The sequence below is a fragment of the Histoplasma capsulatum genome, assembly GCF_000150115.1.
Source record: "Histoplasma capsulatum G186AR genomic scaffold supercont2.3, whole genome shotgun sequence".
Taxonomy (NCBI): domain Eukaryota; kingdom Fungi; phylum Ascomycota; class Eurotiomycetes; order Onygenales; family Ajellomycetaceae; genus Histoplasma; species Histoplasma capsulatum.
The window spans coordinates 941,953-961,159 of NW_025544803.1; the positions used below are offsets into that span (position 1 = coordinate 941,953).

The window sequence follows — 19,207 nt, forward strand, 5'->3', positions numbered from 1 at the left end:
ATCAACTTGTCACTGATACTGAGAAGTTCTTGAGAGAATTCTCTTTGTTTGAGCAAGTCAGAGATTGCTCTCTGATAAATATCTTGCAATACAAAATATACTGCAACAGCAGTCTCTTCCTCTGTCCATGCATAATCTAGCATCTTTCTCATCAAATACTTCATGAAATGCTGAATAGATCACTCAATGTGTTCAGTCAATAAGCAGTATTGAATTTGAAGAAGTCTTTGATCACTATAATGCTGATAATTGTATTAACTGATATTCATTAGCAGATATCAGTACCACTTACTCTAACAATAATTTCAGAGTCCTCCACAGTGAATTTGATCAATTTATTTACATAATCATGATCTAATCTCAGATCAATGTACCAGTTGACCTCTCCAGAATCTCAATCATGTATGCTTGAACTTAGATATGAATACAATGCTCATATTACAGTCAGCTTGACATTGATTGCAGATGAAGTTTGACTATATCCTCTTTGCTGAAGCAATTCTGACAAAGTCTCATGGCATATCTTTCATGATATAAAATAAAGCAAAATGGCTTCCTCTTCAAGTGATCATAATCTTCATGTTTGAGCCATCACTGTGGTTGTAAACATCTGCCTGATAGAAAGCCCTCTTTCATCTATTTATATTTGATCTCTCTCTAATGCACCGCATTTTCTATATTCTCAATGAAGCCCTCATATCTTCCATCCGCGCTAGCCCACTATTTCATAATATATCAATCTCACAGTATCCATCATATCTTGAAAGTGGTCATCTATTTGTGATTCTTGAATGTTGACTGATTGCTGAAGTTTCATTTCTGATTACTTATACTCTGAAGCACTCAGATCTGAACTCATCAATCATTTAGAGAATTCTTAGCAGCTCCACTGAATAATGAAGCTATATCATTTTTATCTTAGCAAATGCAGCACAGCTCATGATCTATCACAATTGCTGCTGAGATGATATCACAGTGACTTATTTTACAGATTCAAAGTTCAGCACTATTGATGATAAAGAGAACTTTCTCTTTTAATTGAGAGGCTTGAGTGTTGTTGGTTGAGTCAATAAGAAACTGTAAGCAGACTTTACTGAATGAAGGAAATGATTTTCTTTCTAATTCAAATCACAGTATTTATATAAAACTATATAATCAGAAACTGATCCAAGCTTCTCTTTTTGTTTTTGTTTTCTTCAAATAATAAAGACTTTTTTATTTCACTTCAAAAAACATTCTAAAAATGAAAAATGAGCAGTAATCAATGACTCTATTCATACAAACTTCTTGATTAAGTGAGAATGAACTGTGCTGCATCCATGAACAAGTGCTTCAGCTACAAAACAATCTTTATCAGATGATGAAAGCAGTCTGTCAAGACCAATATACCATCAATCAGCTTCAACTGAAGCAAGATCAGCTTCAAACATTGATCACTGAATTTAAGAATACCAACACAAGATACAGACAATTATTGAATCAAGAGTGCACTGTTCATTCACTCACACAGAATGAGTTTCAAATGGAGAAAGCATTTCACACAGAGATGATCCAGGCCAACATGCAATTGCACCATGAGCTTGTACAGACCCATGCTACTCAAGTGGTCACTGAAAGAGCATTTGCCTGAGAGAAAGATCTTCATCAGAAAACTGCCATCAAACTGCATCAAGCACAGAGAAAAATCGATCTAACTGATGAACTGATACACATTATGCTCATTGAAGACAGTCAATTCAAATCACATATCCATCAGCTTACAGATGTTGCTCTGATTCTTGAATCTCAGATGAAGAAGAAGTATAAAATAGTTTTGAAGAAGAAGAACAAGCACATTGTGACACTGAAGCAAACACTGCTGCACTTGAGAAGAGAAAGAACATCACAGTCACACTGAACTCAATCACACCAAACCCAAAGTGCATCTTCATATTAAATTGTCTATTGTGGTTGTTGATTATTGAAATTTTTAATGTAACAATTGTTTTATTGCTATATATGCATCATCAAATGCATGGCCCTTCATTTAATTCACTAATATTTGACCCACTCCAGTGGAATCTCAATGTCCTTTGACACTGACTCACATACAGCATGGATATAACATCTGAGACAGAATGAACCCAAGAAATGCTGGAGAAATTCATACTACACTGACAGTTAGCTACATTCATAAAAAATCAAATGAAGTCTCTTGATATCTTAAGCAGATCCTTGACTGTTTTCTTTTTAGTCAGAAATTGAAATTTGCAAAGATCAGTTCCCCAGTTGTCATAGATGAGAGTGTTTTCATACTGTGAAGCAGTCTCAGACTCCAAGCATTCAACAATTATATGGCCCAATGATTGGAGATCAGACTGTGCTGTCCCAGAATTTGTCTCTCTAAGCATGCTTGCAGCAATATTTACTACAGCTTCATCAGCTCCACTATTTTCAATAATGAAGAAAACATATCAATTTTAAGTGCTGAGGGCTTTGTAGATAGCAGTACAGATTCAGAGCTGAGATCTCCATGAACCAGCTCTAAGTGACTATAAATATAATCCAACCCTTCAAGAATCTCCTTGCAAAAAGCAGCAACTTCAAATTGGCTGAGAGGCTCAATTGATGTTCAAAATATCTGCATCAGAGAGACATTCATAACCTCATAAAAGACATTGATAATATGATCATGATACATTGCCTCATGCAGCATCACAACATTCTTGTGAGATACAAGTTGCAGTTTTGACAGCCAACTCTTATTCTTGACCTTTATCTTCTTGAAAATTCTCTCATCAAATGAGGTGCTCTTCTTGTAAACAAGAATGCTCTGTTCTGCTTGAGATAATTTGAAAGATCATCAAAATTAATTTCATGGGTTTTCTTCAGCTGTAAGGCTTCACTGTGAGCTTATCAGAATCATGCAACAAAGTTTCTGTGGCCTTTGCAAATATTTCAAAAGCTTCATGCTCAATAGCAGATGTTTTGATGCAGAAGACTGAGAGGCTAGATTGCTGCACAGAAACAGCATGCCACAACAGCAAGCTTTAATATCAGTGTTATTTTCATTCATTTCCAGCAGTGCAATCTCAGTAAATCTCAATGAGTCATACTCTCACAATATAGCTGATCATCAGTTGAATGAATAAATAATGAGTGAATGCCCACTGATCATTGAGCCATCAATTCATGAACAAAATTTGTAGCCCTCAAGAGCCACAAATTACAAAAGCCACAAACTATAAACTCATTACTTGAAATATAAATATACTTGCTAAATCCTCTCACAATTCTGAATTTTATGAAGCAACTCATGTTTCTTTCAATCATTCTATTTCATCAATTGATTTAAATTTGCTACAGTCATGAATATCTATCAAACTCACATCAATGAAAGTTCTCTTGTGAAGAGTGCTGATATTATTGATTCTGCTTCAACTTCTCCCATACTGATAGAATCAGATGCTAAGCAGTCAGATATAAAGAAGTTACTCATCACATTCTCTGAATCAGCAATAAAGAAACCACTCTCTATAAGCAAGCTGACTGCTGAGAAAGCTTCATTATTTGAAATCTCTCAGTCAGATCTGAAGAAGTCACTTTTTGCCTTGTCCACATCAGCAACAAAGAAACCACATTCTGAGAGTGTCAAGATGACCACTGAGAAAGCTTCACTATTTGAAATCTCTCAGTCAGATCTGAAGAAGTCATCCTTTGCCTTTTCCACATCAGCAACAAAGAAACCACATTCTGAGAGTGTCAAGATGACCACTGAGAAAGCTTCACTATTTGAAATCTCTCAGTCAGATCTGAAGAAGTCACTCTTTGCTTTTTCCACATCAGCAACAAAGAAACCACCCTCTATAAGCAAGCCAGCTGCTGAGAAAGCTCCATTATTTGAAATCTCTCAGTCAGATCTGAAGAAGTCACCCTTTGTCTTGTTCACATCAACAATAAAGAAACCACATTCTGAGAGTATCAAGATAACCACTGAGAAAGCTTCACTATTTGAAATCTCTCAGTCAGATCTGAAGAAGTCACCCTTTGCCTTTTTCACATCAGCAACAAAGAAACCATGTTCTGAGAGTGTCAAATCAGTGGCTGCTTCACTATTTGAAAGCTCTCAGTCAGATCTGAAAAAGTCATCTTTTAACTCAGCTGACAAAAGAAAAAAGTCTTCTCTGTTTTAATACTTCTTCCAACAAAGAAGTAAACATTGTTTGATACTTTAAAACAGATAGATGGAATTCAATCAGAACTTTGACAATGAGTTAGCTGACTTTAAAGTTAGATGAACAATTTCAGTAGTAATTCTAAGTAAAAAAAGTGAATCAGAGTTGAATGAGAAACTATGAAAGGGTGGAAGAGATGAAAAATGAAACAATCTTAGTACTAGCTCCTTGCCTAGATGATAAGAACTATTTCCCCTCTGTATTAGAGCAGCCTTGTGTGCATGAAAAATCTGTTCTATTACACCTAAAACCTCCCCTCATCATATTAACATTAATCAAAGTCTTACAATCTCTTTCTCTTCTATTTCAACTCAGAAAATAAATGAGTAATCTTTTTCATATGATTTCTATACCTTCTTCACAAACTGATGCTATAGTCTTTGCAGCTCTACTCTGAAAAGGCAATTTTTGTATACTTTGAATCATGCTGTGTTCACTGCTTCTTGACAGCAAAGCTTAGCATGCTGACAGATGTTGTAGATTTCTTCAATCAGTTATAGATCACAGATTATGACTCAACAGTTATCAAAGTTCAGTATAATGCTTTCAGATTATTGATTTTCCACATGCAAGCACTGTGACAGAGTCATCTCAAGAATTGTCATTATCAGTGATCTTTCACTTAAAAAATATCATTCTTCATGAGTATTGTTTCTGTGGTCTTTCCACTCAGCATTGTGTCATTCTGTGATGAATGTTGGCTCTCTATAAATTTTTAATTTTGTAGCCTTTTTCACTGAGATTCTGGCCCTCCTCAAGGGATTTTACTATGGTGGCTAATAGTTCAAAAATGTGGCATTCTCTAAGGGTTTTACTTCCTCAGAGATGTTGACATCATATGAAATTTTATTTTTGTTGCCTTTTCAGAATTCTGACACTTCTCAAGGAGCTTACCTCAAGAGGCTCACTTCTCTAAGAATTTCAACATGAAACTTTCTCAGAGATGCTGACACCACATGGAATTCTATCTTTATTGCCTTTTCACTCAGAATTCTGGCACTCCTCAAGGAGCTTACTTCCCCAAGAGGCTCACTTCCCCAAGGATTCCAACTCCATATGAAACTCACTTTCTCAAGAGGCTCACTTTCTCAGAGATGCTGACACCACATGGAATTCTATCTTTGTTATCTATTCACTCAAAATTCTGACACTCTCTAAGAGGCTCACTTTTATAGAGATGCTGACACTGTATAGAATTTCAGTTTTTGTTGTCTTTCACTCAGAATTCCAGCACTTCTCAAGGAGTTTACTTTCTCAGAGATGCTGACATCATATGGGGTTTCATCTGTCTTTTCATGCAAGATTGTGATACTCTCTGAGAGTTTGCCTTCATCCTGCATCAAACTCAACTCCCATAGAGGATGTATAAATCATGAGCCACCACTTCACTGACTCTCAGAGATGAATCATATCAAGATATTCCCAGCAGATGAGCGACATGGCAATAGATTGACTCTAATCAATGCAAGAGAAGACATATGAATAAATGACTGTGTATTATAATATCAAATAAAAGATATGAGTGGTTTGAGATTCCATCTTCCATCACTTGCACATTGATGATTGAGAGCATAATATACTCAGATATTTCATTTGCTGCATCTTCTTCTCTCTTCTCTTCTGTTTCTTCTCCTGCTTCCATAGTCAGAGCCTCACATTTTCAGAGAGACAGTTGTCTGGGAGATATGTTTCCACCACATAAAGCATATAGTGAATATATTTATTATTTCACCATACTTTATCTCCCACATGACAAATCTTAAGGCTCTTTTCAACCTGCTGCACCTCACATCAAAAGTGACAATTTTTCAATTCATTGTAAATCAAAGATTCTGTTGTAGCCTCAGAATCTGAGATATTGTCTCTGTCTTCAGATTTGATATCATCAAAATATTGAGACTGATTATTTGAGATTCTGCCTACAGACAGCTGTGTGAGAGAGCCATTGAGAGAGGCTGCAGTCTTGAATGAAATATTGAAGTAGAAGAATGAAGATGAGATGTTATTAAGCATTTATCAGAGATATAAGTCTGGAAGAATGCCTTCTGAAGAAAGTCACTCAATATCTTGTGATAAGCTGAGAGAGTGGATTGCTGTACATCAGACAACAAAAGTTGACTGAGTAGTAGTGAAGAGTTCTCAGCTCCATGACTATCCATGCTGAGAATATGCAGAGATGCAAAGTAGAAAGAGAATGTTTGAAGCAAGACAGACAATTATTGAAGCAGGAAAATGACTTGAAGAAGAGTGAAGACTGTATTCAAATGAGATGGAAAGAATCTTTTATAACCCTTTATACTCATTGAACTGATCACACTGTCTGTCAGCAATCTCTTCCACCTGGTTCATACTTTCTGAAGAGAGCCCAAGGTTTCTCCAATGCTCATCTCACTGCACCCTCTCACAAAAAAAGCACAGAGATAAAATCAGAGATGCATCTGCACTGATTTCAGCACAGATGATTGACTGAGATGTAGTTTCATTCTTTCATTACATGCCAGCTCATATCTCTAGTCTTATCAACTGAAGAAGAGAATCAAACAGATTGTCAGTTGAACTTTCTAGAGTATCAGAAGAGATGGAGAAAGTGCTGATTTAGTATGAGATAATTTCTTTCAACTGATTGATGTTGACAGAAGGGAAACCCAAGTTTGTTTGATTCAACACCCATATTGCTGCACTCTTTTGACAAAAGTTGATATGAATGATAGAGTCAGAGTATGAGCTGCATTTGGCTTTTGTGTAAAAAGCCTCTATAGAGTTGTCAAACTGCACTCATGACTGTGTCACAAAGTCTTGATGCAAGTTGCAGCTCAGATATTACAAGTGTTTTTACTTAGAGTAGAGACATCCACAGACTTGAGCACAGAGGTGAAGTTAGACACATCTTTTGACTGACAAATATGATTGAATAAAGCTCAGTCTTTTCAATGCATGCCACTTCCTTGCTTCTCATTCTCAGCTCTATTGATTGTAGAAACAGCTATAAATGATTTGTCAACTCAACTTCCTGGCATGTGATCAGAGGCAAAAAGAGGGGTTTGTTTGAGAATCAGTTGATATTGACTGAACAAGAGCCCAAGTTGATATGAGTGCTAGAAGCACTGCTACATTAATCTATACAACACTCCTCTGTTCAACAGCTTCATCAGTGTGAATGATTGACAATTCATATAAATTGCATCTTCTATTTTTTCTATTCTTCTCAATCAGCCTCAATCTATTTTTGTCTGCAGATGAGGGTTGAACATATAAAGACTTCAACTGCCTCTCAGATCAAGATCAAGAGGAGAAGAGTATCTACCTCTCAGCTCACAATATAACTATTTTCATTGACAATACTATTTCCTCTGAATCTGCTGACAGTTATCTCTCACCTCAGCTACACACAGTGCATCTTCTGGAACCAAACACCTCTGATCCTCAGTTAAATAAAGAGCCTCAGCATCTCTTTTCAATATTCATATCTATATCCATACCCCTCTTCTCTGTGTCCAGTGATCTCTTCAAGAATGCAGCAAGTGAAATGTCTGCTGATTTTTCTGCATTGCCATCCATCTTCTCTGATCTCAATGACATTGACTGAAATGATTGAATTCTATTTGACACTTCCTCAGTCAATGTTCCTCCACTGTCACTTCAACTGTCAAATTTCTCTGACAATTTCATCAAGAAGACTCACTCAAGTCTGAGTGATATTGCTGATGACCCACTCAGTCAACAAGAGTCAATCCTTCTTCTGACTTCTGACTATTGCAAAGGCAACACATTGAAAGAGTTATTGAATGACTCAAATGATTCCATCAAGACTGACCCACACCTGGGTGAGGAATGCCATATCCAAGCTCATCAATCAAGAGAAGCTGCCCCTTCAGTGTCAGACCATTGAAAAGGCAATGTGTGATGGAAGACACTGAATAAGCAGAAATACATTATCTTACCTCTTTCTCAGATGACTATACAGACACTGATATTCAAGCAAAACAGGCACAAAGTGTACAAGATAGTAGAACAGATGAATTTACAAGAAGTATGAGAATATAGCACTCAACAAAAGCAGTGAAACTTGGGTTCTGCTGATAAGACTCAGCATTCACTTTATGAAAAACATTTCTCACATCTCACTCACTCTCACAGAAGATCCCATTATAATCAATGAGTCAATGACTTCCAGCAACTTGTCTTGCAGCTTCAATAGATTTGTCATTATTTCATCTCTTCAACAAAATATAAGAAGATTTTCCTGAGGCTACAAAGTGCATGCCAAGATGATATTGAATGATATGCAGAAGTATGAAGAACTGAAGCTGCTGACAGCTTACTGAAATAACAATTATCATTGAATATAGTCATATGAATTATATCAGTACTGAAGATATTGGAGGGATTGAGTTGAGTGATTTGTACCCTCTATAGAACATAGTTCCAAAAATTTCAGAACAATAACCCAGTTTCAAAAAGAAATATATAACAGAGAAGTTGACATCTTGCAATCTGTATGAGTATAATCATCTAGATTCAATATGGACTAGTAGTTTGCTCAGAAATGTTTTGCACAGCTGATTTATTTCTTTACAATGACAAACTTGAACTGAAGTTGACCAGACATTGATATTCAGCTTTTGAATTTTTGATATCAAAGTTTGGTATCATCAATGCATTTTATAGAGTGGATATGACATTCTATCTTTGTTGAAATTGATATCTGTATCACAATCTTCCTGCACAATCAGCAAGCTAAAAAGATCTGCCACATCAAAAACAGCAGACCAACTAATATCAGTCTGTGGATAAATGTCTACATCTTATCTCAGCATACTCAGCCTCTCTTCTTGATATTTTCAGATTAGTATGATCAACTAAACTTCTTTAGACTTCTGTCAAGTTCTGCTAACTTCTGAACCAATCAATTACTCCACACATGCTCACAATATAATATCTTATAGAGAGTCTGAGAAGAAACAGTTTCATTGTCTGTGGAAAATCAAACCCACTCATACAAAATATTCAGTTGACTTCAGAATCATACATCTACCTTAAATATCTGTCTGATCATTATCAAATTGACATTTTTTGAATCCTTAGCCATCTCACTATCATCTCTGCTATTTTGCAACTTGCTACCCCTTCTCATCATACCACAATCATTGACCAAAGATACTGTGTCTTTTGAATCTCAAGACACCCAACATCAGATGTGGTCCAACCAATATTCTTCATCACTTGAAGATGAATCCTCTCAACAACCACTACACTTTCTCAATGATCTAGATGATGATAGTGATTTAACAGACCTTGAATCTATTGATACTTCTTCAGAATTCAAGATCACTGGTATCAATACCCCATCAGCTTGTTCACAATCAAACATCTGTGATCCACAGCATCTGCCTACTATACCTCATAATCAGCAGAAAAAACATTTGAAATTATCTCATATTGTCAAAGCATTACAGTGAAATGGTTGAGAAATGGAAGCCTTTATAGATGCTTGGATTCAGAGTTCTGATATCTTAACTTATAAACAATACTGTACTTCTGCAAAGCAGTGGAATGCACTATATTCAGCACTCTCAAAGTCAGAAGCATTTCATGATCATCACTATTATATTATCTTGCTTAAACAGGAGCTGAAACATCATATCAATACTCCATACTTTGCAAAATTCAATCATGATGTTGATTTTGATACCATTGATTTCCAGACTGCTTTTGAGATCATTCAGACCAATGCATCAATCTGATTTAAGCTGCTTACTTCTGTTCTAAAGAATAAACATACAAATCAAAAAAGTTATGAATGGAGCTCAGATGAAACAACAGCTATCAAACAACTGTTTGTTATTATGAGTATTATATACCACTCTTATTCTTTGAAGAACTCAAACTTCTTCAGCTCTATTCTCTCTGCATATTTTCATGACTCAGAAAAACAATGAGTGATAGAAATGATTTCCAGCTTTGAACTCTGTCTCAGCTATGTGATGGAAAATAAATTGATGACAGAAATTGCTAAACAGAAGAAGGTATGAGTTGATATTTTTAACTTATTAATATTTCTATCTAATTTTTTAAACTTCTAGTAAAAACTGATAATCTCTGTTCTTTTCTGACATATTCTTTCTACTTCTGTTAACTTCTGAGTCAATCATTTGACTAATTCTTATCATTAGATGAAACTTCAGCAGCTTGTCAAAGATTCTTGAGTCATTATAGTCTACAACAATATGAACTTCAAAGAGACTGTACAAGATGAAATAATTGAGTATAATGATTATATAGCTGCAGTGACTACTGCTGCTGTGGTTATTTCCTCTACAATTTCAGAATCTGATCTGACTCAGATTATACATGATTCTATAAAATTTCTAACACTGAAAGAGATCATTGATGCATCTGATGTAGCAGACAATGATTATGAACTTCAAAAGAAAATAATATTGTGTCTTATTTCTGATGCTGTTCAAAAGATTCATAATGAGAGAGTTAAAAGAGTTTTCACTGCAGATGTTTTACTATCTCAAATGTCTGTTCTTGATACACTTTCTGTGTATAGAATGCATTTTCAACAGCTGAGAGCTATTTTTGAAAATGAGGGCACTATTGTGGAAACTATGAGAGTTCATGAGAAGATATTTAATAGTTATCTTGATTTATCAAAAGATCATACAGTATTTTCAACTCATCTCTTTTCAGTGTATGAAGATGTCTTGACTACAAAGCTCATTCAATCAGTTAAGATAGAGCAGTCAAAATCTACAGATATATTTGAACAGCACAACTGGCTTTTTCCTTCAAAGTGAGTACTCTTGACTGCTTTACATGCTAAGAAGTGTAGTTTTGCTGAACAATCAATATTTCTTTCTCTTCTTGAAATATTCTCTTTCTTCTTGAATCTAGATGAAACTCCACTCTGTGATTCTGTTCTTAACCACAGTAGAATAGAAGTTGTCATTCAACAAGATGACATCACCATCAAACTGCCATTGAGATATATTGATGATAACAATGATGATATCCAAATGAACTGTCTCATCATTAAATATGAAGAAAATATATATCAGTGGCTACAGAATTGTGATGATGTTGTGCATTGCTTCAGCTTCTCTGAATATTGCATTCAAATGAAGTTGATGGAAAATGGAGATCTTACTACATATCTGAAGAGACAATACTCAGTGCAGTCTCTTCAGCTCTCATGATTTCAGCAAATGACTCATACTCTTGTTCATATACACAACTGTTGTATTATAGTGATAAATATTGCTACAAAAAATTTCATTCTCAATGCTGATCTCTCTGTTAAATTCTGTGACTTCACTGAGTTCTCTATTCTGCTTCTTGATTCTGATATGAAGTACATCAACAATCATAATTACTCAATTTACACAGACATTGGCCAATTGGATGCTGTGATATATGAAGTTATAATCAGACAGTATTGCAAATTTGATCTGTTTAGAGATCAGTCATCAGAGCTCATCTGTGCAGTCTGACTGCAGTAGAAGATTCTCTCTTTCATCAAGAATATTTGACTTGATTCAATCATTGAAAAGTGTTGAACTAAAGATGTATTTCAGAATGTAAGAAGTCTACTGACTGTATTAGAGTTAGTCACTCTAGATTGTTCATTCAAATACAAAAAGAAGATATATGAACATTTGAAATTCCATATCAATGTGTTTGAGATATGGCTCTATCTCTCACTTCCACAGAAGAGGACACTTGATAAATATTTATCATATAAAAAATTAAATCAGACTCAGCAACTGAACTGAGTGCAGGAAGCTGCTGCTGCTGTCTCATATGCACATTCAAAGTGTGTTCTTATCAGCAGTTTTGTCACACAAAGTTTCTTAATTGCAGATAAGCAAACACTCAAATTATGCCACTTTACAAACTCTCATATTGTTTCTAAATATCTAAATATTGACAAAATCAACAAGGACAGTCTATCAGTCAAGTATGATATAGTCTGTTTCAGTTCTCTAATCTACAACATTGCTACAGAAAGAAAGTTTGAAGTTTCCATCTGTCAACTATCTAATTCTAGTGCACAGAGTTGTGATGAGAATGCAGCAGTTTCCAAAGCTAAGAACTACATAATTCCACAACAAATAGATAAATACATACAGAAAGAGCTTTCTAACACAGTGGATATATTCATGAGCAATGTAATCTGAGACTGTTGAAATCAGAATGAGTATCAGAGAATGAAAGATGTCTGTAACACACTCTCTGAGCTCTCAGAGTGCAATCTCTCAGATTTAGTATTAGAAACTATAGCAGAAAGCAACTCAATATACCACTGTTTGCAATCTATATTGACAGTGAAGAGCCAGTTTCACTCTCATTTATTTTATCTTCATTTTATTTCCATGATTGTGATTGCAGCTGTCTCACTGATATTTCTTATTCTATATCAAACTTTCTACAAAGCAGTCAGATCTGACTTATAAGATGCTGAACAGAGATTTGAGATACAGAATAGAACAGAAGTTTCATTGATTTTATTGTATTACTACTGTCTAATTATTATGCTCAGATGAAAGTTTGTTATTTAACTCTGATTTCCTCTCACTTAATAAATTACCATTAGAGATGAAGAAAACAAGTCAGCTTCTCTTTCTCATCACATATTAATTTAATTCTATAATATGCTATGGATGATTACTAGATGACAATCTAGCACTGTCAGCATTCTGAATCAGACTTCACTGAGCAGCTGTGAGTGTCAAAACTTTAATGACTTCTCACAGTCAGTCTGAAGCATGCACTCTTTTGCATTCAACATTAACACTATAGACAGAATTGAGGCTCCATTGAAACTATAATATAGTCACAATGATTGACTTGCACTTTCTCTTCCACTTTCATATGTCAGTTATCAGTAATGCTTCTCTTTCTCTGAGTTTTGAGAATCATCACTGCTGCAAGATGCTTAATTTTCAGTGTGGAAACTGCTGCTTGATCTTCCATCAACATCAGCTGCACATCTTCAGATTCTTTAGTCACTCATCTTCACTCTGAGTTCATCAAGATCTCTTTCTATTCAGCTCCACAGTCCTTGAATCTTTGTCCACACTTTCAGTATCAATATCAGCTACCCCACCATCCATGACACACTCAGTATTCATGAAAGAATCTTTATGAAGGTTGAGAAGTCTTTGAGCAAAGACAGACATCAGCATGGAAATATTCTCTGAGGATAACAGCTGTGAGCTAAAAGTATGCTTGGAGCCACTGGCAGATGCCACTGAACCACAGTGTATGCACCATTTATGATCCACATGTGTGGAGCTTATAGAGTACTCTGTGGCAGCCACTGATTGCCCACTGTGAGATGCTCACTTGATCTCTCAATGATGCTCAATGACTCACACACTCTGAGATTGAGATTGTGGTTGACATGATGTGGTAGCAGCTGATCATGAGGAAATCTTGTGCTGCTTTAATTGCTGCTTCACTAAATCACCTTCATTGCTACTTACAGTGTAATCTCTGTCTGAATCATCAGAGAGATCAGTTGTGCTGATTATATCATCTATAGACTGTGCTGAGCTATCAGTAAGATGACAGTTCTTAATCAAAATTTTACACTTAGATTTTGACTGAGTGTTCTGTTGATGGGTTTCAGAGTCATACTGTGTACTTTCATTCCCCTTGATTTTTTCTGAGTCTTTTCAATGGTGATGAGAGATGGATGAAATCACAACTGCAATTATAGACTTTATAGACTTCATTGACTCAACATTGAATCAACAGTATCATTCTGTGAAGAGAGATTGGCATTGCTCAGTGTTGCAGATGTCAGTCTTGCTCTTTTATTGATTTAATTTCACAGAATGAGTCATCAATATAGCAGAAGTAGAATCTGCATTCTCATCTGAGAATGCAGAGCCCCTCTATACTGTAGTGCTACTTTTAGTACTGATTTCTGTTTCTAAAAACATGTGTGAGAAAAATAGATCTGTAATTAAAGAAATGCAGTGAAGACTCATCTTGACTGCCATGTGAAGATTCTTGATTGAGTGTTTCATCTTGCTCTCTATTCAACTTCAACAAATGAGATTGCTTCTCTGATGTCAGCAGAGGATTTGATTTACTATTACTGATGAGTGATTTCATCAACAAAGTAGACTGAATTATAATGAATCTCAGAAACAACTTCAGACTAGATGAGACTTCATCCATCTTCTTCTAACATCAATTCTCATTCCTCTTCTGAAAATCTGAAAGGAGATCTGAATTAGAGATGCAAGAAGCTCAGAACATTCAACACTCTTAAAAGAGAAGAGACAATGAAGAAATCAATAGATCTATCTATAAAATCATATTGTGCATCATATGAGTGCAGCTGTGAATCTAGAGTGATGATATCATCACAAGAAGTGATGTCAGTAATCAAGTCCACAAAGCTCTTGCTCTCAAAGTCTTTGGTGATTCCATTCTCTATAAACATCTTATTAAAATCATTTAGCACAATAGTCTGTGCTGAATCTTGGCCACTGCAGCTGCTTTGAAGTGGGGTGCACAGTGAGAAACTGAAAGAGGGATGACTGAGTAGAGAATGTGATTTCAATGATACAGAGTGCATGGGCTGAGTCTGAAGAGATATAGATATAGAGTATGATGGGGGATTGATGATATTAGAACAGTCAGATAGACAGAAGAGAAAGAGAGAGAGGAAATAAAAAGGTCTGAAAGGTTTCAGAGGAAGTGTTGTAAGTGTAGAGTATGAAGAGTAAAAGTGATTGAAATGGGCTTGAAAGATTTTACATTCTGACTGAGAGAGGGTATAGTTGATAAACTTCATAATAGTCAAATGATATTCATCTGCTCTGAAATGATCTCACAGACTGTTTTATTCAATTTTACTGATGAAATTCACAATTTTACAGAAGAAAGAAGAACATCTATATAGCAGATTCAGAAGTGCAGCACACACTGACTCAATGCAGAGCAAGATGGCTTGAGCTTCACTGTGTCAAAGAAGCAGATGCCATTTTCTGACTCAAATCAGCCAAGTGCAGCCTTCTTGTCCTCACATGGCATGAGCTAAGCCAATCAAGAACAGTCTCCCCAACCACATTTGAAAAGAACAGTGAGCCCATCTTAGCAGCCTCTCACACTGTGAATGGTATATGTAACTCTCTAATGCAACTTGAGCAACAAGAAGACAGCACTGGAATGATCATAACCTATTAAGAGATTTCAAATGATGCCTAGATTGGCTGCAACAATCCATTTTGCTGCAGATATAGAAACAGACTAAATTACATGTGAGTTCTGTGGTGAGAATAACCAGCAGAGGTTGATATTGCAAGGCATACCAGTCAATATCATTCAGCTTGCACAGCCCACTAACACCTCATCATTCAAGTTTAAGCTTCACCTTCAGCAAGGAAATTGAATATATCACTCTTATAGAGATAAGAGATGCAGACATGCATGGCAGCACAGATAATACAAAGTGAGAGAAGCAGCAACAGCCATTCATTTGTCTTCAGCTTATTCATATAAAATATACAGAGATTTAGTCATCAACAAGACTGCAGTCAGATCAGATGATTGTATTATTGTGGCTTCTCAAAGTCATTGAATGTCTATATAGAACTCTGTCTCAAGGATTGATTGACAAGGCCACTGATGCAGCTGTGTTGCAATTCCAAACCTAGATCCACATGTACAGCTTTACAGAGAATGAGGCATTTTTGTCATTGACTCAAAATACAGTATATCCTCTGCTCTGATATCAGACAAAAAAAAAAAAAAAAAGAAAAGAAAAGATAAGAAAAGAGAAGGAAAAAAGACTGACAGTCTGAGAACAGCAATGAATGTGATGAATTAAGAGTGTGTAAAGAATGAAAGAACAGTGGAAAGAAACTGAAGAATGAAAACAGTAAACCACAGAAGAACAAGAGTACAAGAGTATGATGAGAGTTATCAAGACAATGGATTGTTGTAAAAGTAGTTGAGCTATGGCAGATTGAGTAACTTCATTCAGCATGGTGGTGATGGCAGTGAGTCAGCCCAGCATTTGTTAAGAGAAGAAGAGATACAGATGTCAGAGTTTGATGATCATCAATGAAGAGAGGGAAACAAGGAAAGGCTGAGATTGGAAAGAAAAACAAGATAGAAAGTGTGTGCACAAGAGAGAGAAAGAGGAGCATCTTATATAGTTGCAACAGATGACATTGATACAGGCCACAGCAGCAAGAGCAAGTGCCATCTCTGAACAGACAGCATCAAATCAAAATGAAACACATTAGATCTGAATGGGTGATGCTAGATTGGATGAGAAGAGTGTCTAACTGCAAGAAAGAGGGGCCATGAGGAGGGTGGCGCCGATGCAAATCGAAATTCTCCTACTTCATAACTATTCTCATTATATTCACATTCTTGAAAAACATGGGATTGCACTCTGAGCAGAAGATGAAGCTAGATATTATATCTCTAAGCTGTTAAAACAGTGAATGAATGATTGACAGATGAATTAAATAAAATGATCTGCATAAAGTTCTGATTTAAATTCTATAGAGAATCTATAAGCAATAATGAAGTTTCATATATCAAAGATACAACATCAAATACACTTCAAAGCTGAGATGAGAATAGAATTACAGATGATATGGGATTCTATTATACAACTTGAGATACAGCATCTAATCAGCTCCATGCTCTGAAGATTAGCCACAGTTATCAAAGTCAGAGATGAATCAACCAAATATTAGAGAAGAAAATGTATATAGATATTCTTTATTGATTTAGCTATATAAAACATGTATATAATTCTATATTGGATACCTGGTTGAGATTTTATTTAATATCTAGTTGAGATGGGTAGGGTGCTGAATCTCGGCGCCGAGCCTCTAGTACGCTGACTTATTGGACACCACTGTACATAGAACCTATGTATATATATATATATGTCTGAGAAATATATTCTTCCTCTTATGTTCTTTCCTTCGTCTTTCTCTGCCCTTTCTCTTCTCTTTCTTTCCTCTGTGATTAGAAACTGTGAGGTAAAGGTGGACAGTGTGGAGAATGAATAGTTGAAGACGGGGATAGATAGTAGCAATAGGTACAGTAAACACAACTTGCAACTAATGCTGAGGAAAGAAGAAGAGAAAAGGAAACCGTAAGAAGAATCTATGTCTATTCTATCTTCTACTGTTTGTTCCCACGCTGTCTATCTTTCCTCACAGTTGCTAATCACTAAGGAATGAATGAGCAGAGGAAGGAAACTCACGTCAGAAATTGACGGTATACGAACTTAACTAACAATGCCTATCTTTGACGCGTAGGCGCCAGCTTACCGGAACGGAGTGTATATTCTGCCGTTGAAGCGTTGCCGTTGGAGTAGTGGAATAGAAGTGCATCCCAAAGGCCGAAGAAGAATGAATAACTATCTAAAAGCATATCATCATTGACGAAGACCTATAGAGGTGCGCACTCCGAAGGGGGCTTGACTTCATATACAGGCATTGGATATCCAGGCATTGGATATCCAGGCATTGCCTGTTATGATGCAGACTCCTCAAAGCTGGGATGAACAATGAATGAGAAGTCGGCGCTTATCTCAAGAGGCGTTTCGGCTAAGTCTAGCGAATATACAAAGGTGGATGATATGGACCGTGTGCCGTATTTCCTGTTTTCTCCACCCCAATTAAACCAACATCTCGGAGATTATGCTCTTAGCAGAGGGCAGAAAGCCGAGCATTCGTTTTAATCAATGCACCGCAATTGTCGGCAAACAAGAGGGAAGATTCTTTGCAAAGAAAAGCCGAGCAACCAATTCCCTCCAAACAACGAGACAGGAACCATGAAACTCCTTCCCATACATGTCAAAGCCATACTATTTTTGCCCCGATCTATTTTGATACATTTTCCACTTAATTATCATATTTGAAAAACCTGGATAAGGTCGTAGTTATCCTGCTGTTTCATGCATGAACACTCGCAGCCAACTAACCCAACCTTGCCTCAACAGGAAGATGCGCGCGCAGGCATCTGCTCTTCAAAGCCCTGATGTTCCTGAAACGGAAGGGAGACGGCCAATAGCCATTGATTGTTCATCGTATTTTCCCCTTGGCCATACCCGCCCTGGGACCCCGTTGTGAAGATCATCGTTCCTTTAGTTAAGCAAGATACGAGGCCCCGTTGATGGCGATTTATCGATCGCAAGATGCGGCTTTCGTTCTTCAAGAACACCCGAAATACATTGTAGCATCGGGACAAGCGGGCCCTGTTCACTTTCCTCGTGTCCAGGGACAGCCGCCAAAATGGGATGTTCCATGAGAAATTGAACATCATGATCGAGGCATTGCCGTGCCGACACAATTCCTGCTTTTTGAATCTAAGGATATGTCTTTCCCTTGTGTATGCTTTTTTTTTTTTTTTTTTTTTTGCTACAGTGTGGAGATTCCTTTTCGACTTCCTTGAGTAGTGGTTAGTCCCACTTTGGCAAGAAAATGGGGTTCGATAAGATGGCTTTTGTCTATCTTGCCCATTTTGTCGCGAATAGCTTCATGAGATGGAATTGAAGTTGGGGTTAGTTTGAGGCAGAGTGTTGTATATGTCTTGGATATCACGATTTGAAGGACGGGAAGAGAGTCGGGATGTGGCTGCTCCAGTGTTGAGAAACAAGCTATATAATGATTCCTCTTTCACCCTTGGAATCACCACCTTCTCATCAGAAGCAGTAACAGAAGCCACAAGACAAGACCCTCGGTTGGTCGAAAAGGGAGCGCCATTCTTGTCTCAAGAGGCAAGCACCTCCTTGATATCTCGCATCTGAATTCACCCGCGTTCTACTCGTCCAAATTGTATGAAAGCAACAAGGTTTTTTCGTTCAGTCGAAAATGTTACCCCACCTCCTCCCCTACCTCGCCCTCACGGCAATCCACCTGTTCTTAGTGTAAACGCGGCGACAATCGGGACCTTCCCCGAATACAATGGCAACAATCTCAGCTCAACCAAGAACATTATCA

At 36.6% G+C, this 19,207-nt stretch overlaps 1 protein-coding gene across 1 annotated transcript in view; it reads left to right on the forward strand.

Annotated features, from left to right (window-relative positions):
* Window positions 1-19,078: 19,078 nt before the first annotated feature.
* The window catches only part of HCBG_02477 (uncharacterized protein), a gene marked incomplete at both ends in the record, with an annotated part of 686 nt that continues 557 nt past the window's right edge, over window positions 19,079-19,207 (forward strand). The window contains one exon of the mRNA XM_045429526.1: window positions 19,079-19,134. Within this exon, the coding sequence (XP_045289421.1) occupies window positions 19,079-19,134 (56 nt within the window). The remainder of the gene's footprint in view (window positions 19,135-19,207) is intronic.